This window comes from Acartia tonsa, chromosome 1, assembly GCF_053477335.1.
Source record: "Acartia tonsa isolate MP-2025a chromosome 1, ASM5347733v1, whole genome shotgun sequence".
Lineage (NCBI taxonomy): Eukaryota > Metazoa > Arthropoda > Copepoda > Calanoida > Acartiidae > Acartia > Acartia tonsa.
The window spans coordinates 30,476,469-30,498,928 of record NC_137260.1 but is presented as its reverse complement, the minus strand read 5'-3'; the positions used below and the strand labels follow the sequence as shown (position 1 = coordinate 30,498,928).

The 22,460-nt window shown below is 32.5% G+C and overlaps 1 protein-coding gene across 22 annotated transcripts in view; it reads right to left on the bottom strand.

Annotated features, from left to right (window-relative positions):
- Nucleotides 1-12,369, bottom strand: part of LOC145329180 (uncharacterized) — a 201,103-nt gene extending 188,734 nt beyond the window's left edge. For 19 of the 22 annotated variants that reach the window (XR_013882831.1, XR_013882833.1, XR_013882818.1 and 16 more), the window contains exon 1: nt 11,252-12,369. Coding sequence is in view for 14 of the 22 variants with exons in the window: in XM_080173217.1 (XP_080029343.1) it covers nt 11,252-11,295 (44 nt within the window). In the remaining 8 variants the exon portion in view is untranslated. The remainder of the gene's footprint in view (nt 1-11,251) is intronic. The other 3 variants (XM_080173314.1, XM_080173289.1, XM_080173295.1) reach the window with 2 other exon arrangements.
- Between the last annotated feature and the right edge of the window lie 10,091 nt (nt 12,370-22,460).

Below are 22,460 nucleotides of genomic sequence, written 5' to 3'. Positions count from 1 at the left end.
GCTTTTATGCTTATAAACTAACTTCTTGTTTAAAAGTCACCCCCCTGCCACCAACCCCTTGCCCTCCAGGGCTCAAAAAAAACCTAAAAATGAACCTAACCTTAATTTTCTCAGGAACCATTTGACCAATAAAGATGATTTCTTAAACTTAAACTTTTATGCTTATAAATTGAGTTTAAGTTAAGAAGTCACCCCCTTGCCGCCAACCCCTAGCCCTCTGGGGCTCAAAAAAATTCTAAAAATGAACCTAACCTTAATTTTCTCAGGAACCATTTTACCAAAAGAGATGATTTCTTAAACTTAAGCTTTTATGCTTATAAACTAAGTTTAAGTTTATAAGTCGCCCCCCTGCCGCCAACCCCTAGCCCCCCCGAGGCTCAAAAAACCCTAAAAATGAACCTAACCTTAATTTGCTCAGGAACTATTTGTCCAATAGATGATTTCTTAAACTTAAGCTTTTATGCTTATGAACCAAATTTAAGTTTTGAAATAGCCCCCCTGCCGCCAACCCCTTGCCCCCGGGGCTCAAAAAAACTCAAAAATGAACCTAACCTTAATTAAAATTTCTTATTTGAAGACATAGAGGTACACTTATTAAACCAAATATGCTTCTTTTTGGATGTTATTGACATATCTGCTGAACAAAAATATAATCGGCCTCCAGGTGCAGGTGCTGCAGGCCTCCAGGTCCACTCAGGAGACAGGTAAAAAGGGATAGTTCTATGAAGTGTATTTAAAGAGTTAAGGTACTTAGAGTAGTGAACTTTTATATGTCTTAGTAGAATATATTAGGCATTGGATAGATATGATTATATGTTAAAGAATTTTTAACATTGACCAGACCAAACTTTTTTTATTTGACAATATCGAAAAAAGTTAAAGAGATTTGCCACATAAATTACATGAGAATGGTCTATTTTTTCCAAATATGTATAGCCAAAACACCAATTTTAGATGATCTTTTTCCACATATTTCACAAGAGTTATAAAAAAATTGAACAGGGGTTCCCCTTGGGACAAGTTACTTAAAAAACATAAAAAATAACGTCCGGTTCACTATAGGACAGGTTTTCTATAGATTCTTAAAAAAAAAAAAAAAAACGTCCGGTTTACTTACAATATACACATTATCTCACGCGGAAATACCAACTAACCATACAACATATATATATAAAAAGACCATTCTCATGTAATTTATGTTGCAAATCACTAACTCTTTTAGATATTGTCAAATAAAAAAAGTTTGGTCAGGTCAATGTTAAAATTCTTTATCACAATCATATCTATCACAATCATATCTATCAAATGCCTAATATATTCTACTAAGACATATAAAAAGATCACTACTCTAAGTACCATACTGAATATTTTATTGGTCATTCTTTGTTGTTATGTGTATTTTGTTGTATAAAAAGTTTAAAGTTCTATTAACTAATAAACGCTATCTAAAGTTGTATTTATGACAAAAAAGTTTTTGCCATATATAACACGCAACAAAGTTGAAAATAAAAGTGAAAAACTCAATTTTTAAGGAAAATCCCAGGTAAAATCTCTTAATTTTAATCAATAACCTTATATTATGCACTACTACGTTGTTTAAAATAGAAAAAACTTACAGTTCACTATTTTTTTTTAAATGCACTTCATGAAACTATCCCTTTAAATTTCTTATTTGAAGGTTTATAGGTACACTTATTAAACCAAATATGCATCTTTTTGGATGTTATTGACATATCTCCTGAAAAAATTATAATCAGCCTCCAGTTTCAGGTGCTGCAGCCTCCACGTCCACTCTCAACAGGTGAAAATCAAAATTTCTTATTTAAAGAGTTAGAGGTACACTTATTAAACCAAATATGCTTCTTTTTGAATGTTATGGACATATCTGCTGAAAAAATTAGAATCGTACCAACCTGGATGGAGAATCTGTAGCTTTGGATGACATCTGGATAGGATCAACCCCTCTGAATTAAATTCTTAAAATGACTCCACTTTCATCTAGACTTTATAATCTGAATCATATCAAAAAAGCTTGCCCCATTTTGAGTATCTGTAATATTACATCTGAGACAGAATTATACTTTAAAAAGCATACCTAAACATTATAAAATAGACATTTTAGGTCTGTCTAGAAGGCTCCTAGAGGACACCTTGAGCCTGCTTGGAGCACAACTTTCTCTAAATTCAAAAAATACAATTTGTTTAATTTTCCCTATCCAGCAGTCGCCTGAAGGTCACCTAGACCCTGCCTAGAACACATATCTTTAAATAAGAACTTTTAATTTTTACCTGTCTCCAGAGGGGACCTGGAGGCCTGCAGCACCTGAACCTGGAGGCCAATTCTAATTTTTTCAGGAGATATGTCAATAACATCCAAAAAGATGCATATTTGGTTTAATAAGTTTACCTCTAATTCTTCAAAAAAGAAGTTTTAATTTTTACCTGTCTCCAGAGTGGACCTGGAGGCCTGCAGCACCTGAAACTGGAGGCCGATTCTAATTTTTTCAGGAGATATGTCAATAACATCCAAAAAGAAGCATATTTGGTCTAATAAGTGTACCTCTAACTCTTCAAATAAGAAATTTAAATTAAGGTTAGGTTCATTTTTAGGGTTTTTTTGAGCCCCGGGGGGCTAGGGGTTGGCAACAGGGGGGCGATTTCTAAACTTAAACTTAGTTCATAAGCTAAGAAATCATCTCTATTGGTCAATTGGTTCTTGAGAAAATTAAGGTTAGGTTCATATTTAGGGTTTTTTGAGCCCCGGAGGGCTAGGGGTTGGTGGCAGGGGGCTGACTTCTAAACTAGAAGTTAGTTTATAAGCATAAAAGCTTAAGTTTAAGAAATCATCTCTATTGGTAAAATGGTTCCTGAGAAAATTAAGGTTAGGTTCATTTTTAGAGTTTTTTGAGCCCTGGAGGGCTAGGGGTTGGTGGCAGGGGGCTGACTTCTAAACTAGAAGTTAGTTTATAAGCATAAAAGCTTAAGTTTAAGAAATCATCTCTGTTGGTCAAACGGTTCCTGAGAAAATTAAGGTTAGGTTCATTTTTAGGTTTTTTTGAGCCCCAGAGGGCTAGGGGTTGGCGGCAGGGGGGTGACTTCTAAACTAGAAGTTAGTTTATAAGCATAAAAGCTTAAGTTTAAGAAATCATCTCTGTTGGTCAAATGGTTCCTGAGAAAATTAAGGTTAGGTTCATTTTTAGGGTTTTTTTGAGCCCCGGAGGGCTAGGGGTTGGTGGCAGGGGGGCGACTTCTAAATCAGAAGTTAGTTTATAAGCATAAAAGCTTAAGTTTAAAAAATCATCTCTTTTGGTCAAATGGTTCCTGAGAAAATTAAGGTTAGGTTCATTTTTAGTGGGATTTTGAGCCCCGGGGGGCTAGGGGGTGGGGTTATCCAAAAAATGATTAAAAATACGTGAAGTACTGACCAAAAGTAAACTTTTATCCCAAATAACCTATAATCTAAAATCAATACCTAGTCCACAGAACACTGTTTACGCGAAAGTGGCAAAACTTCCCCCCCCCCCCCCTTGAGTAGCTTCCTCGAGAATTGCGAGTCAGCTTGTAATGTAACATAGAATACAATCAGCTATGCGCGAAGCTTACCAATCTAAGATTGGCCAAAGGATTTTCACTTCCAGTCTCCGTGTGCATCTGAGTCCTAACTTCAAAGAATCATGGCTACAACAACAACAGGAAAGATTGAATATTATAATAAAAGTATTAGTGTGCCTTTACTTGCGCATATTATTACAATGTTTAATATCTACACCCAAAATTTAGTCGAATACAATGTATAGATTAGGTATATTTTATTCGATTTTAAAGTTTAATAAATATGCTGATTTAAAGCACACCAAATGGGAGTGGGGACAAAACACCTAATTTAAAAATACCTAATTTAAAAATGCCTAATTTTATAAATGTCTAATGTGACAAAATACCTAATTTATAAATACCTATTTTAAAATACCTAATTTAAAAATGTCTAATTTAAAAATACCTAATTTAAAAAATGCCTAATGTGACATAACACCTAATTTTAAAAATGCCTAATTTTATAAACACCTAACTATAAATACCTAAGTTTAAAAATACCTATTTTAAAAAAACCTAATTTTAAGCATATCTTAAAACTGTTGTTAAATATATTAAACTGCCAGCTACTCCCCCTAGAGGCCTCTAGGGGTGATTGCAGTGCGGAGTGGTATTTAATTAAGTCTTGGGGGGGGGGAGGGGGGAAATATGACCCCCTCCCCTCCAGAATTTCAAAGGTTGAAGGACAAGGAAACAAATGAATTTTAATTTTTATTGGTTTCTTCACTAAGTATCCGTAGCGTCGCTTTTTTTTCTTGGGGTGTGATAGTTGATCATCCCCCATTTTTGTTCTTGTTTGATAAAGAAAGATTGAAGGAGGGGGGGGGGGGGAAATTTTTTAAAGGGCAATTTTTCATTGGTGTTGGTAACCTCCCCAAGACCTTCCCAACCTTAAACAAACCATCCCATGACATACGGGAAGCTTCATTGTAAAGATGAACCATATTGGTTCATCGCCTAGCGAGATCCTTCAGCAAGAACAATCAGCCAATTGGATTAATGTTATCAAAATTTTAGGTATTTTAGTGAAAATATTTGATAATTAGGTATTTCTAAATTAGGCATTTAGATAGTTTAGAATTAGGGATTTTTAAATTAGGCATTTTTAAAATTAGACATTTTTAAATACTGTGAAAAATATTGTTTCAGTGGTGGGTCTTGAACCACCCTCCTTGACATCTGAAACCTGACGCCTTAACTAAAAGAGCTATTTCAGTATGAGTCAAATGTGTATATTCAACAGTCTTATTTTAAATGCCAAAGTATATAAAATTGAAAAAAAATATTGTTTCAGTGGTGGGTCACAAACCACCCTTCTTGACATCTGAAAGCTGACACCTTAAACATTTCAGCATGAGACTTTTGTATATATGTTTTACAGTCTTATTTTAAATGCCAATGTATATAAGATTTTTAAAAATATTGATTTAGTGGTGGGTCTTGAACCACCCTCCTTGACATGTAAAACCGGACGCCTTAACTAAAAGAGCTATTTCAGCATGAGACTTTTGTATATATGTTTTACAGTCTTATTTTAAATACCAATGTATATAAGATTAAAAAAATATTGATTCAGTGGTGGGTCTTGAACCAACCTCCTTGACATGTAAAGCCTGACACCTTAACTAAAAGAGCAATTTCAGCATGAGACATAAGTGTATGTTCAACAGTCTTATTTAAAATGACAAAGTATATAAGATTGAAAAAAATATTAATTCAGTGGTGGGTCTTAAACCACCCTCCTTGACATGTGAAACCTGACGCCTTAACTAAAAGAGCTAATTCAGCATGAGACATATGTGTATGTTCAACAGTCTTATTATTAAAGTGAAAGTATATAAGATTGAAAAAAATATTGTTTCAGTGGTGGGTCTTGAACCACCCTCCTTGACATCTGAAAGCTCTCGCCTTAACCAAAACAGCTATTTCAGCATAAGACATATATGTGTATGTTCAACCGTCTTATTTTAAATGCCAAAGTATATAAGATTGAAAAAAATATTAGTTCAGTGGTGGGTCTTGAACCACTCTCCTTAACATCTGAAAGCTGACGTCTTAACTAAAAGAGCTATTTCAGCATGAAAACCTTGAGAGCTAGAGGGAACTAATTTTGGATTTAAGTTTCTATAGAGCCAAAGTTACTTTTAAAATTATCGGGGGGTTTTTTTTGGGGAGGGGCGGGTTAGTTATACCACACTTTTCTGGGATCTTGCCAGATCATGTATCAACTGTAGGGATTACCAAAGGATGACTCAATGCAAAATTTGAGCCGGATCCAGCCAAAACCGGATTGGATGAAGCACGACGTCACTGCGCGCCATCAAAAATCACTAATCGTCACATTTTGCCCCCTCTAACCCTCACCTCATGCCATTTTTCATGTGCAAAGATTATAATTATAATCTTTTGCACAAGTCTGATTTTTTTCTTAAACCTCACAAATAACCAGACTTATGTTGGGCAAAAGGTCGAGTTCTGTGAGATTATCTCAAACCGTTAGGGCGTGGCGGGCCAAAAACCGCAATAAATGGCCTAAAAATTAACCAGCCTGTCATTTCATCAAAGAAATCGAATTTAGGCTCTCTACCACATAAGAAAAATTTATGAAAATATAAAATTTTAGCTAAGTTTCAAAGTATTTTCTAGACCAGTTGGCTTTTGTTTTTCTTCTCTAGATGAATATACGAGTAGTATTTAGTAATAATAAGGCTCATGCTTATTACTACAAGCGGAGAAAATTGACTTTGAGTAGAGGTAGGTAAAATGTCCACCAAAAGGCCAAAATAGACCACTGTGTGGGGCGAAGCCGTTAGTTAAAAAAAATGGACTATACACTAAAGGGAAAACAACCCAAAGGGAGGGGCGTAATGACATCTATTCTTAAACCGTGAGCAAAATGGTCTAAATATTGAGCTAGACCCTTCAAACTTGGTATATAAGCCTAGTCCTATAGGTATTACATCTAAATGGCAAAAAAATCAAAAAAAATTTATTTTTAGGTTAGGTTAGGTAAGAAAAACCCTGCGGAAATGGGGTTTTTAGGCATTTTTGGTCTATTTTGATATGGAAACTTACCTTAAATTGTTTTTTTCTTAGGGTTTTAACTTAAATACACTGTGTCTATTCATAAGGACATTATTTCAGATGATGCAGCAAGTTTAGGACCGACCCCAGGGGGCTAGGTGGGTGGCCCGTAGGGGTTAAGTGCATTTTCTCCAATATATATGTTGTGATACTTTAAATGATAGGTTTTTTAGGTCAAGGAACTCAAATTCAGAGCTAAAATAAGCATTAGACTAATCTAAAGCTAGCCCCAGCGGGCTAGGTTGGTGGCCCGCATGGGTTAAGTGCTTTATTCCCAATATATATCTTGTTATATATCAAAATATAGGTTCTTTAGGTCAAGAAACTTAAATTCTGAGCGAAAATTAACATTAGACTAACCTGAAGCTAACCCCCCCGGGCTAAGTTGGTTTTCTGCAGTGCTTAAGAGTATTTACCTAACCTAACCTAGAAACTTACTTATATTTTTACAGGTTTTTTTTTCTTGATTAAACTGTGTCTATTAATGAGGACTTTATTTAAGATGATCCAGCAAGTCGGGGACCGACCCCAGCGGGCTAGGTGGGTAGCCCGCAGGGGTTAAGTGCATTTTTTCCAATATGTATTTTGTTATATATGAAAATATAGGTTTTTAAGGTCAAGAAACTCAAATTCAGAGCTAAAATTGGCATAAGACTTACCTGAAGCTAACCCCCACGGGATAGGTAGATTTTCCGTTGGGCTTCAGTGCATTTTACCTAACCTACCCTAGAAACTTACTTATTCTTTTTGGTTTTTTCCTTGAATAAAATGTGTCTATTAATGAGGACATTATTTTAGATAATCAAGCAAGTTGGGGACCGACCCCAGCGGACTAGGTGAGTGGCCCACAGGGGTGTAGTACATTTTTTCTTAAGTATGTGTTGTCATACAATAAATTATAAATGTGCTCATAAATAGACACAGTTTATTCCAGAAAAAAACCCTAAAAAAACAAGTAAGGGCTCTAGGTTAGTTTAGGTAAAATGCACTTAAGACTTGGAGGCAACCCGCTGGGGCTAGCTTCAGATTAGTCTGATGCTTTTATTAGCTGTAATTTTGAGTTTCTTGACCTACAAAACCTATAATTTCATGTATGACAACACATACTTTTTAAAAAATGCATTTAACCCCTGGGGGACACCTAGCTAGCTGGGGTCGGTCTTCGACTTGCTGGATCATCTGAAAAAGATTGTTAGAATGGACAGTTTATTTGAGAAAAATATATTAAATGTAAGTTTCTAGGTTAGGTAAAATGCAATTAAGCCCTGTGGACAACCCACCTAGCCCGCTGGGGTTAGCTTCAGATTTGTCTAATGCTTATTTTCGCTCTGAATTTGAGTTCCTTGACCTAAAAAACCTATCATTTGAAGTATCACAACATATATATTGGGGAAAATGCACTTAACCCCTACGGACCACCCACCTAGCCCCCTGGGGTCGGTCTTCGACTTGCTGGATCATCTGAAATAAGGTCATCATGAATGGACAGTATATTTGAGAAAAAAAAACCCAAAAAAAAGTATTAAATGTAAGTTTCTAGGTTAGGTTAGGTAAAATGCACTTAACCCCTTTGGGCAACCCACTTAGCCCGCTGGGGTTAGCTTCAGATTTGTCTAATGCTTATTTTAGCTCTGAATTTGAGTTCCTTGACCTAAAAAACCTATCATTTGAAGGGTTTTTCTTACCTAACCTAACAATAAAAAATTTTGGATTTTTTTGCCATTTAGATGTAATACCTATAGGACTAGGCTTATATACCAAGTTTGAAGGGTCTAGCTCAATATTCAGACCATTTTGCTCACGGTTTAAGAATAGATGTCATTACGCCCCCCCCCCCCCCCTTTTAAAATATCTTTAAAAAAGATATTTAAAAACGCTTAGAGATTAAGGGGGGGGGGGGGGAAGTTTGTACAGTTACCTATAGGAAATAAATATTCAGTATCAAATTTTGCCCTGGCCGTGTGGGCTTGTTTTTATAGTTATCAACCTAATTCTTTTTGTAAGCTCTCTTATATGATTGGATCTACCTGTAAAATTTTGAAAATTGAATTTTGGGACTTTCCCTCTAGGGGCTAGTGGGAAACACTAAAATTTAAGTTATGAGCTTATTTTTAAAGATATCGAGCTGTTTTTTTAAATGGAACCTTTTATTACATAGATGAGTTGATTACCCATCCCATATTTCATTATTGCACTTTACTTCTAGGGGCTTGTAAGCTCAAAACTTATAAATTTGTATTTTGGGGGCTGTTTTACCCCAAAAGCCCCTAGCAGTAAAGTGCAAAAATGAAATATGGGGTAGCTAGTCAACTCATCTATGTAATAACAGGTTCTATTTAAAAAATCAGCTCGATATCTTTAAAAATAACTTCATAACCTAAAAATTTATGGAAAAATTCTAAATCAAGTAATTTATACATGAATTTATGTTAGTTGTTTAGCAAAATCAAATATTATGTATTAAATTCTTCAACTATGATAAAAAAGCGGTTTTTAAGCTCTTAATCGCAAATATCGTTAAATTTTCGATTTTAAATCACTGCGCGCAGCTTTGTGGCCAATGTATGCTAAAATTTTGGGGCAGTAAAATAAAAATGATCATAACTCCTACAAGCTTTAAGATAGATAAATAATAATTGGATTATTTAAATCTCCATTATCAGTAGTTTAAGAATATTTTTTAAAGGGGGGGGGGGGGGAAATGTGGTGACTCGTGCCACGACATACCAGCAATTTTATTTTGGGTACTACTCCCTTAGTTTTAGAGATAATTGGATGAAATCTTTTGGGCTGGGTCAGTAATTACCCCAACTACTGGTATCTTTCAAAAAAAACGGCGGTGAGACCGCCGCTCCCGCCGTCCGCCGCCGTTATCCGCAGCCACCAAAAAAAAATTTTTTTTTTGCATTTCTCGCCGAATTAGGCAATTTGGAATCATTTGAGACCATGTTATTTTTTTCAAAATTTTTCCCCTTACAAGCAACCCTGCGGGGGGACTTGGTCAATTTTTTCAAATTCTCGTATATCAAGGTATATCTTAAATTCAGTACTTCTCCTGTGCTTTTGAAGATATTGGAACAAAATCTTTTTTGATGGGTCAGTAATAAATATTTGAATAAAAAACGGCGGTTGTACCACCGCTCCCGCCGTTTTCCGCCACCAAATTTTTTTTTGCATTTCTCGCCGAATTAGGCAATTTGGAATCATTTTTTTCAAATTCTATCATATTATAAATATCTTAAATTCAAGGCTTCTCCTTTGCTTTTAAAGATATTGGAAGAAAATTGTACATTTGAAAAAAAGTCCCCCCGCAGGGCTGCTTGTAAGGGGAAAAATTTTTGAAAAAAATAACATGGTCTCAAATGATTCCAAATTGCCTGATTCGGCGAGAAATACGAAAAAAAAAATTTTTTGTTGGCGGCGGAAAACGGCGGCGGACGGCGGGAGCGGCGGTCCCGCCGCCGTTTTCTTAATTCAAATATTTTTTACTTACCAACCTAAAAAGATTTTGTTTCAATATCTTCAAAATCACAGGAGAAGTACTGTATTTAAGATATACCTTGATATACGAGAATTTGAAAAAAATGACTAAGTCCCCCCGCAGGGCTGCTTGTAAGGGGAAAAATTTTTGAAAAAAATAACATGGTCTCAAATGATTCCAAATTGCCTAATTCGGCGAGAAATGCAAAAAAAAATTTTTTTTGGTGGCGGCGGAAAACGGCGGCGGGCGGCGGGAGCGGCGGTCCCGCCGCCGTTTTTTTTAAAGATACCAGTAGTTGGGGTAATTGCTGACCCAGCCCAAAAGATTTCATCCAATTATCTCTAAAACTAAGGGAGTAGCACCCAAAATAAAATTGCTGGTATGTCGTGGCACGAGTCACCACATTCCCCCCCCCCCCCTTTAATAACAGAAAGTCAAAAAAAAAACTTTTTTTTACGAAATTTAGGCTAAAAGGTGAACATTAGTTCCGGTAAAATCCATTGGACTTAGAGTTGACCGATTTGAAATTTTTTTTAATGTTCATGAAGAATTTCTTTATCCCAAACATCTTTTTTTATACCTCTATTGTATTTGCAAGGCAAGTAATAAACAAATATTTTAGCGCCATTATTGGTAATTTTTCATGGGTAATTTTGTTTATCTGTGCTTAAAATTTATTTTTTTAAAAAGCATTTATATATTAAAATAATTAAAAGTAGATGTTCGGAAAAAAAGTTCTAAAATATTTACAAAAATCACTTAAAAATAAGATTTAAAAAGCCCTATTTTTCGTAAAAAAATGCTCTCTGCCGTGACGGGTCGGAGTTGAAATCGGAGATTTTGTGTATTCTGCAGAATGCTCATCCCACAGTGCGCGCATTATACTTGACAAAACTGCAGTGAGGATATTTATAATGGATATCATACTTCAGGGGTATTATTTTTTAAGGGAATCTAAAATCAGGGAAACCGTCCACATAAGCAAAATGAAGTTTGAGAATATAAAAGAGGGATTTCGACAATGCAATGGAACAAAATATTTTTTTTTTAAATTATAAAATAATAGATTATCTTTAGGTACAAATTACTTACCGTAAATCATTTTTCACAAGTTTTAATCTTTCTTCTTCGTTCATTTTTATTCGTATTTAATATTTTCTGAAATTAGAACTTTAAAAGAATTTAAATGTAATATATATAATAAGATCTCGCTAACCACTGGGCCTAGGAGATCTGTGTAATTCAGAAGAAAGCGTGATTAGAACGGATAAACCATAATACTTTATTAAAAATGATAAAATATTGGGATTGTTATTCTTTCTTTGCAAAACCCCTAGAGGCTTAAGTGTGAAGTCGATAATTATCTTATGATTTAAAGTAGTCAGTTTATATAGTTGATGCAAAATCTCAACGTTATTAATTGCATCGTTTTATATTCAGATTTTCGCAAATAGAAAAATGGAAAATTACGAGGAAAACATGCATAACCTTATAACAAGATTTTTCTATTGATCATTCGTTGAAAATTGTCTACAATACGTTAATGAATTTCCCGTACTGGTTCTAACACAGTGGATATAAATCGGTAAACGAAGCAATACTTAAACTTCTTTAGATTAAGAAGTACTTCCAGTGCTGTCCTTCCTTGATTTTTAATTAATATTTTGTTCGTAATTCACAGCACAATTTGGGCGACGCGTGTGTTTATCTCCGTGCGAGCGTAAATTAACGAATGGGAAAATAGTGCGATATGTTTTGACCAATGAGAATATTGTCAATTTATTGTCTGCTACCGGCATTTTGATTAGTTGTTTTAGTGATTAATATTGGAAGATTTTTCAGGGATAAATAAGGAAATGTCGATTTTATTTCCCTGAATGACTTTAGATTAGATTATTTTCCGCTGTGTATATTCAAAGTTCAAAAGTTTTATTTTCAACATCTATAAATATAAAAAATATGAATACTGTTATAATCATGAAGAAATATCAAATATTATGTCAAACGTTTTTTCTATATATTTTTTTAGGTTCAATTTAAAAAAAAATATATCCCTGTTATGCTAAAATTTATGAAACTGTTTTTAATAGCGAAGCTACTCTATAATTCACTTTGTCCGTCCGCCAGTCCGTCCGTCCGTCCGTAACGCTATGGGGGAAATGGGATTTACTCAGCTCCTATAAAAGATAGAATGCTGAAATTTTTTAACAACATTCCCATCAATAAGGAGCACAATCCTTATACTAAAGTAACAGGATGTTTATGTGTTTGTCTGTGTGTTTGTACCGAAGGATCTCGCTTACCGCTGAACCGATCGGGTTCACCTTAACAGGGTAGCTTCTCATAGGTCCCGGGAAGGTTTATAACTATTTTGGGGGAGGGTACCACCACCCTATCAGGAGAAATCGCCCCTAGAAAAAAATTACCCCTCCCGCAAAAGAGACTCCAACGAAACATAAACGAATTATTTCTGTAATTAGATATTAAAAAAAAAACATTCAAAGTGCCACTAGAGGCCTCTAGGGGCGTAGCCGCTAGTTAAGTATATAACACCGATGGCAGTAGGCCCGCTTTTTAGCAGGTTTTAGGCTATTTTTGTATTTTTCACATTTTTCTCAATATCTTCTGTGTTTATGGTGCGATTTTCAAATTTTTTTCAGTTATAGATATCTAAATTAAATTTTCAGTCCAATAAAGAAACCAACTATGACGGGCAAACTGCCTTTAAGCAGGTTTTAGGCTATTTCTGTATTTTTCACATTTTTCTTCATATCTTTGGTGTTTATGGTCCGATTTCCAAAATTTTTTTAGTTATATATAGATATCAAAATTAAATTTCCTGTCCTTTTAAGAAAACAACTATGACTGTCAGACTGTCTTTCAGCAGGTTTTAAACTGTTTTTAACCTATTTTTAAACGTATATAAAAAATATACTATGACACCAGTAAAATCAGACTGCAGAGCCTAAATTTGAATTAAGTCCCCAATAAACTTTTTGGGGGGGATTTAAATATTAATTTTTACTGTTGCCGTGGTCATTTTGACCCAAGCAAAAGGTCTTCTTTTTTATTTGGGTAAAATTCGTAGCTTTTAGAGTGTTTTGCTTCATAAATATTGTATTCTGGTATAGAGTAAAATTAGGCCTTATGATTTTACTATAAAAATTCACTAAAAAGTTAAATCTTTACAATATACCAATGAATTAACATTGACATGTTTGTGTTCGTTCACCTATTTTAAACACATAAAAATTGGCTGTAAAGGGTTAAATTTGATGACAAGATGACGACATGATGTCAACAAATGTTTATGCAATACAACAAAATTATTTTTGACACATATACAAATATGATATAAAATAAGATTATTCAAACTTATTTTTAAAAGCGAAGCTTTTCTATAATTAGGGTCGGTCCGTCCGTCCGTCCGTACGTCCGTACGTCCGTAACGGATAGCTTTTTTCGTTAATTTTGGCATGTTAGAATTGTCCTATCGATTTCAAATTTTGCATGGTGATTCCTTTAGTAGTTAGGTACGATTTAGAAAGCGTAGAAACTCTATAATCATCACCAAAATGTCCGTACGTCCATTTTAAACATGTTGATTTTTTTACTTCTTTAACAACAAATTTTTATGTGATCTAATCATCCGATTGATCTGATTTTTGGTATATTAATTCCTGGGACAACAAAGTATAATTTAATAAGCGAAGCAACTCTATAATCAAGTCCTAAAAATGTAAGTATGTCCATAAACATTATCCAGAATCAAGCAGTTTTTTAACAAATTTACTTAAAGTTTTGCTTTGACTCTTATACATTTATATTATGATTATTCAGTTATGACACTATACATGTGTTAATGTCCGTTTGTCCTACCGTTTCAGTGCTTCGCTTTTATGGATGTTGTCATCCTTGTTTTTAAATATTTTTAAAAAGTATGTATCTTTTAGGTGTATAGTTTTCATTCTTTTCATTTTAATTAAATAAAAATTATTTAACTACATTGTAAATAAGTAACTTTGTGAAAACACTCTTTCGGAAATTATGAATTATTGAAATGAAACAAGAAATCTTATTGGTTTAACTTTAGCATTATGTGTTTTATTGTATTATGTTAAATTTTTTACTTAAATTGATTGTTTTAGAAAAATTTATTTCCATCGAACATAGTAGAGTTTTTTTATTATTGTATTGATATAAACTAATTTATATAAAATTGTTCTGTAAGAAACAATTAAACCCCAAACTAAAAGTTGCTTTTGCTTCCGTCAAAATGATCACAGCAACATATAAAATTAATTTTTAAATCCCCCAAAAAAAGTTTATTAGGGACTTAATTCAAATTTGGGCTCTGCAGTCTGATTCTACTGGTGTCATATTATATTTTTGATATATGATTAAAAAATGGGTTAAAAACAGTTTAAGCTATTTTTTTATTTTTCACATTTTTCTCCATATCTTTGGTGTTTATGGTACGATTTCCAAAAATTTTTTCAGTTATTCATATAAAAATTTAATTTCCTGTTGTTTAAAGAAAACAACCATGATGGTCAGGCTTCTTTTTGCAGGTTTTTGGCTATTTTTAAATTTTTCCATATCTTTGATGTATAATGTATATAGTCCAATTTTCCAAATTTAAAAAAAAATAAATTTCCTGTCGTTTTAAGAAAACAAGCATGGCGGTCAGACTGCTTTTTAGCAGGTTTTTGCTATTTTTATATGTTTTACATATTTCCTCATATCTTTGGTGTATTTGGTCTAATTTTAAAACTTTTTTGGGATATCAGTATCAAAATAATTTTTTCCCATTGTTATGAGCATCTTTTATGTTATTTACTTTTATTGTCATCATTATCTATAATACAAAGTAGTATAATACAAAGTAGAACGATGTCTGTCCGTCTGTCTGTCCGTCTGTCCGTCTGTCCGTCTGTCCGTCTGTCTGTCCGTCTGAAGCTTAAGATCACAGTAACCACTGAACCGATTGGGCTCTACTCTTCAGGGAATATACCTACTGGTCCTGTGATGGTTTTAAGCTATTTTCTTGGGGGGTGGGACACCCCCAACCCCCCCAAAAAATGAAAAATCCCCCCCCCCAAAAGAAAAAAAATTTTTTTTTACTTTTTCTTTTTAAATCCAAAATACGAAAAATTAGGTTGATCAAACCTCTTGGGGCAAAGCCCCTAGAGGCTAGGGGCGAAGCCGCTAGTACAATATAAAGGAGTGGGGACAAAATAACTAATTTAAAATGACTAACTAAAAACACCTAAGTTTTAAAATACCTAATGTTAAAAACACCTACGTTAAAAACACCTAATTTATAAATGCCTAATTTATAAATGCCTAATTTAAAAACGCCTAACTAAAAATACCTAATTTTAAAAATGTTTAATTTTAAAAACGCCTAATTTAAAAATACCTAATTCTAAACTATCTAAACGCCTAATTTAACAATGCCTAATTCTAAAATATCTATTTTTTTCACTAAAATACTTAAACTGTTTTTAACCTATTTTTGAATGGGGGGTCAAAAATATACTAGGACACCTATAGAATCAGACTGCAGAGCCAAAATTTGAATTAAGTCCCCAATAAACTTTTTTGGGGGATTTAAAAATTAATTTTTAGTGTTGCTGTAATCATTTTGACCAAAGCAAAAGCTCTTTTTTTACTTCGGGTAATATTGTGGCTTACAGAACATTTTTATATAATTCACTATATATTGATACAATAAAAAAATATTACTCTGTTCATTGGAAATAATTTTTTTTTCCAAAACAATTAATTTCATTGAAAAATCTAACATTTACAATGAAACAAATAATTCTGAAATCTAACCAATAAGAAGTCTTGTTTTATTTCAATTCCTAACAATTCAAAAAAAAGAGTGTTTTCACAAAGTGACTTATTTCTAATGTAATTAAATAATTTTTATTTAATTAAAATGAAAAGAATGAAAACCATACACATAAAAGATACATTCTTTTTAAAATTATTTTAAAAAATAAGTTTGAATAATCTTATTTTATAACGCATTTGTATACAGTATGACCCTCGAAAAAGTATTTTTTAGCATCTGCAGCCCTTATTTCTCAATGAATTATTAAAAAATGTATATGTCCTTGTTCTCTATAGATTTCCACATAAGTAGATATAAAAATTTTGATTTTACCTCCATTAACTCCGGAGATTTTTAGAGCTAAAGTTTTGAAAAAGTGACTGAGAAAAAGAATTTTTTTTGTTTCTCATAATTTTTTGATGGTTATATTATGTTTTTCTGGCAACTGAATAATAATACACAAAGAAAAACAAGTTAACTAATTATTTCTTTTTATTCCACCAAAAAATATCAATTTTATATGGCAAAAAATACTACTGAATGAATTGATTATTTGCAAATTTTAGGTTATTTATTTACCCTTATTTATGAAAAGGATTAATTATGACAGTTGCTCCGCCCCCTTTTCTGACATCTCAATCATTTAATAGGGGGTTAATTAAGTTTTTTAGACTAAAAAATCATTATGTTCTAATTTTATTTTCTTTATAACTTTTTTGTTATTAAAGTTAGGATTATGAAACAAAAACAATTTTCCTGCTTTATTCATAAAGATTTATTTGGTTTTTTAATCTAAAACAAATTTGCCTAATAAATAAGTTTTTCAAAATATCATTAAACTAAAAAGACTCAAAAATATGTGTAAAAAAATGCTTTTTACTCAAAAACTAAATTTTTTATTTCATATTTGTATAAAGTTTCTGCTAGTAACAAAAATAAAAGGACTTCTACCTTAATTATGCTAAAAAAGTCATTTCATGTTAAAAGTTACTTTTTCCTCAGTCACTTTTTCAAAACTTTAGCTCTAAAAATCTCCGGTGTTAATGGAGGTAATAAAAATATTTTTATATCTACTTATGTGGAAATCTATAGAGAACAAGGACATATACATTTTTTAATAATTCATTGAGAAATAAGGGCTGCAGATGCTAAAAAGTACTTTTTCGAGGGTCATACTGTATGTGACAAAAATAAATTTGTTGTATTGCATAAACATTTGTTGTCATTTAACCGTTTACAGCCATTTTTTATGTTTTTAAAATAAGTGAGAGAACACAAACATGTTAATGTTAATTCGTTGATATATTATAAAGAATTAACTTTTTAGTGAATTTTTATAGTAAAATCATAAGGCCTAATTTTACTCTATACCAGAATACAATATTTATGAAGCAAAACACTCTAAAATCTACGAATTTTACCCAAATAAAAAAAACCTTTTGCTATGGTCAAAATGATCACGGCAACAGTAAAAATTTTTAAATCCCCCCCAAAAAAGTTTATTGGGGATTTAATTCAAATTTAGGCTCTACAGTCTGATTCTACTGGTGTCATAGTATATTTTTTATATACATTTAAAAAATAGGTTAAAAACAGTTTAAAATTTTGATAACATTAATCCAATTGGCTGAAGGATCTAGTCATTGAACCAATATGGTTCATCTTTACAATAAAGCTTCCTGTAGGTCATGGGAAGGTAAATAACACTTTTGGGGAAGTTACCAACACCTTCCAATGAGAAATCGCCTTTTGAAAAAATCCCACCCACTTTCCCTCTGTTTTTTTTTTATAATTCTTCAATTTTTCTTTACAAAACTAGAACTAAAATGGGGGATGGTCAACTATCACCCCCCAAGAAAGCGACGCTACAGCTACATTGGTTAGGGAAGAAACAAATAAAAATTAAAATGCATTTTCTTTGTCCTTCAACCTTTGATTTTACTAATTAATTTATTTCTCATGTGAGTTGCCACAAAATAATCATAAAATTTTATTTTTAAAGGCGAAGCTTTTCTTTAATTAGGGTCAGTCCGTCCATAAGTCCGTCCAGTTCTCTATTTCAAACTATATTTTGAAATTTTGGAGGGAGGTCTAACACCCCCCCCCCCCCCCCCACCAGCAAGACTATTTGAATTCCCCTCCGCGCTGCAATCGCCCTTAGAGGACTCTAGGAGTCGTAGCCGCCGTTTTAATATATTCAACAACAGTTTTAAGATATGCTTAAAATTAGGTTTTTTTAAATTAGGATTTTTAAAATTAGGTATTTTTAAACTTAGGTATTTTTAAACTTAGGTATTTATAGTTAGGTGTTTATAAAATTAGGCATTTATAAAATTAGGTGTTTTGTCACATTAGGCATTTTTAAAATTAGGTATTTTTAAATTAGACATTTTTAAATTAGGTATTTATAAATTAGGTGTTTTGTCACATTAGACATTTATAAAATTAGGCATTTTTAAATTAGGTATTTTTAAATTAGGTGTTTTGTCCCCACTCCCAAAATAAAACAGGGTTTCGTGTTTATTTTCTTCAATAAATCAATTGATATACACTTTAAATCTACTTGTACGTATTACCATCTATGATTTTATTTTTATTTTTATGGATGTTGTCATCCTTGTTAACCTATTTTTAAATCATATATCAAAAATATACTATGACACCAGTAGAATCAGACTGCAGAGCCCAAATTTATATTAAACTTTTTTTGGTGGAATTAAAAATTAATTTTTACTGATGCTCCAGTCATTTTGACCAGAGCAAAAGGTCTTTTTTTACTCTGGGTTATATTGTGGCTTTTAGACCAATTTATATAATTCACTTTATATTATTACAAAAAAAACCTTACTATGTTCATTGGAAATATTTTTTTTCTAAAACAAAACACTCTCTTTTGAATTGTAAAGAACAGAAATGAAACTTCTAATTGGTTTAGACTTCAGAATTATACATGGTGTTTCAGAAAAAAATGCGTTTTCCGTTTTTCTGACACAACCAGAAGGATTACAGAAAAAACGATTATATGTCATTATTCTCTGTAGAAAAGTACATCAAATTTATAACAGGTGTTTTTCATTATCTCTAAAAATACGGCCTCTATGATAGGTACATAGTTTCCAAAAATGCTTTATGTGAAAAATGTTGTGCAAGAAAAATTTAAATAACTCTTCTATTATGTATAAAAAAATCGTAGAATTTCAATATTAATTTAGAAAAAGGTATAAGAAAAGTACCTTAATGAGTTTTAACCCATTAGTGCCGAGCACCACTTTTATGGGCCGATCGAGCTGAAAGTTTCAGGGAAGCTTTATAATGGTCAAAACAGAATTCGTATTTTTTTGTTTTGCTCTAGTGGCATGCACAGGAAAGTTGCAAAAAAACCCGGTTCGGCTCGGCCATAAATACCAACCAGGCATTATTACCCGTTTTGGGCGGTTTCCGCCAGCGTTAAAACCGGTTTTGCTGTAAAAACCCGGTTATTGCGACCAAAAATCGAAAAATGTAATTTTTGAACGCCAAAATTGAGATGAACACTTTTTAGAACTTTGATACGATCCGAAATTAAAACTACACAACCTCATGTAATCTATAGAGCTACAAGTATAATACGAAGCGATTTATTTCAAATTTAGTGTTTCGGCTATAGGTGCCGCCGTTTTCGGGTAAAAAAACCCGTTGCTCGAAGTTTTAAAAGACACACACTACAAAAAAAGAACATATAAAATTTGGGTGTTACATATCAGAAAACGAGAATAAAACTATTGGGTGACACCTATAGAGATTACTAGGGTTATTAGGGTGGCTCAAACCCTTACTAATGACGTAAACTGTTATTTTTATTGGTTGAAAAGTTAAAACCAGGTAATAAAAACCGAAACCAAGCCGGGTTTTAAAACTGTCAGGTATTTATGGCCAAGCTGAACCGGGTCATAATAGGGCGTAAAAAAACGATAAAAAAATCATATAAAAAATAATAATTTGAATAAAACGAATTCACAAATAGATGTACTTGTCAATAAACATTAGATCACACGTCTGGGGTGTCCATCGACCCCAGGGATAGATTTATTTTTTCACGAACTTCCTTAGGTAGCATTTTACTAAATAATTCTAGATAGAGAACAGTTAACCACTCATCTGCCGCAATTTTGTCGCCCTTGGTCAACTGCTTCAACTGGTTTATGGCGCCTGTAAATTCCGCCATGGCGGTGATAATCTGACCATTGCCAGACATCTTATCCTTGGCACTCCACTTGTTGAAAATAGATATCAGCTGCCATGGCAGAATTTTTAGTGAATTTTGATAGTAAAATCATAAGGCCTAATTTTACTCTGTACCAGAATACAATATTTATGAAGCAAAACTCTCTAAAAGCTACGAATTTTACCCAAATAAAAAAAGACCTTTTGCTCTGGTCAAAATGACCATGGCAACAGTAAAAATTAATATTTAAATCCCCCCAAAAAAGGTTATTGTGGACTTAATTCAAATTTAGGCTCTGCAGTCTGATTCTACTGGTGTCATAGTATATTTTTTATATATGTTTTAAAAATAGGTTAAAAACAGTTTAAAGGACGCCTGCAAGAAATAACACGCTTTAACTGCTGAAAGACTGCCACAAGAAGACCCAATACCCCAAATTACAAGCCTTCAGCTTCAATAACAAAAAAGTTCTAGGCATTTCAAAATAGCATTTTATGTACAATGGAATTTTTGAAAGATTTCCAATGCTCATAAAAGAAAAAACAATATTAAATTACGTTGCCTAGACATAAAATTATAACCTTATCTTTGTCAGAAACTTAGATTGCCTGTAACTGATTACATTTTTACAATAAAAACACCACATTTCATAGTCAAAATCTATGAAAAAAATTTGATTTAAGTTGCATTTTTAAACGAAAATCATAGCGGAAACAAAGGGGTAAACTAATACAAGCTTAGCTGTGATTGGTTGTTAAGCTGATTCAGCCTTCTGATTGGCTACAGTACATTCGGTACAACGCAAGTAAAACTTAATTTTATTTTATGATTTTGACAATAAAAATGGGTATTTTTATTGTAAAAATATAATTAGTTACTGGAAACCTAAATTTATGACAAAAATAAGCTTATAATTTTGTTTCTAGGCCACGTAGTTTAATTTTAAAGTTTTCAACATGAGCATTACAATTCTTTCAAAATTTCCATTGTACATAAAATGTCATTTTAAAATGCCTAGAACTTTTTTGTTATAGAAGCTGAAGGCTTTAAATTTGGGATATTTGGTCTACTTGTGGCAGTCTTTCAGCAGTTAAAGCGTGGTTTCTCTTGCATGCTTCCTTTAAATTTTCATGATTTTCAAATTTTGTTGAGCTATACCGGCAAACGGAAGTAAGCTAAACTGCCTGCTCCAGGGGGAAATGAAAACCAGGGTAGTAGAGGGGGGATTCATACTGAGAATGATGCAATTATGAAGCCGGAAACCGTTTTTTTTTCCATTTTTCGGAACCGGGTTTTTATGCCCGGTTCGGCACTAATGGGTTAAAGGTGAAATGCTTTTTAGCTCCTCACAAAAGCATTTTTAAGAAACTGCAATTTGTCATTTTTTCACATTTCTTGATTGTGATGCATTTGCAGTAAAAGAATCTTCTTTAATAACGTAGGTTATAGTAAAAAGAAAAAAACTCCTTTTTATTTGACAAAAAAATCTCTAAAGACAAAAAAGTTATTGAAGTTTGAATTTTTTTTATTAAAGCATTTTATTACAAATTATGGATAAATTATGAGTTTATATCTTAACATGTCAATCAAATTAAAAGATTATAGGAATAAATGAGGGGTGGGGATTTACGAACATGAGCAATTTTTAAGGTCATGTTTCTTAAAGGGCGAATATAGGTTTGATATAATATGAGCTTATATCAAAGGTGCCATTATATAGATTATAAATAACTTAAAGACATAGACATATTTAACTGTATAAGTCTGTTTCTAGCCAAAAACCGATCCAATTCGTTGTTAGAATTGCATCATTTTGTGTAACCAATGTAGTTCCCTAAGAAATCCAAACATCACTGCATCACACAAGGCTGTGTCTGAAGGTTGAATTATAAAGCTTCTGTTCAATCATAGTCATAATGAAGAGGAAAGGATTTGACAGACATTGGATGCTGCAACTTTTACTTTTGATCAAATAAATTTTTCATAAAATAATTTTGTAAAAGTACATTGAAAAAGTAAGGGCTGAACCACTAATTAAAAAAAAATATTTAAAAATTGAAATATTATTTTTTTTGCTAAAAGTTGCATCATGTTTGTGTATGTATGTTCGTGTTACGTATCGTAATTAAAGTAAATATTTCATAAGGAATTAATCACAGATCCTCATAGAAAAAATAAATTTTAAAATGTATTATTTACCCTTGACGCTATATTTGAGGCACTCTTGCATAAAATATTTTGATGGAAATTAAAAA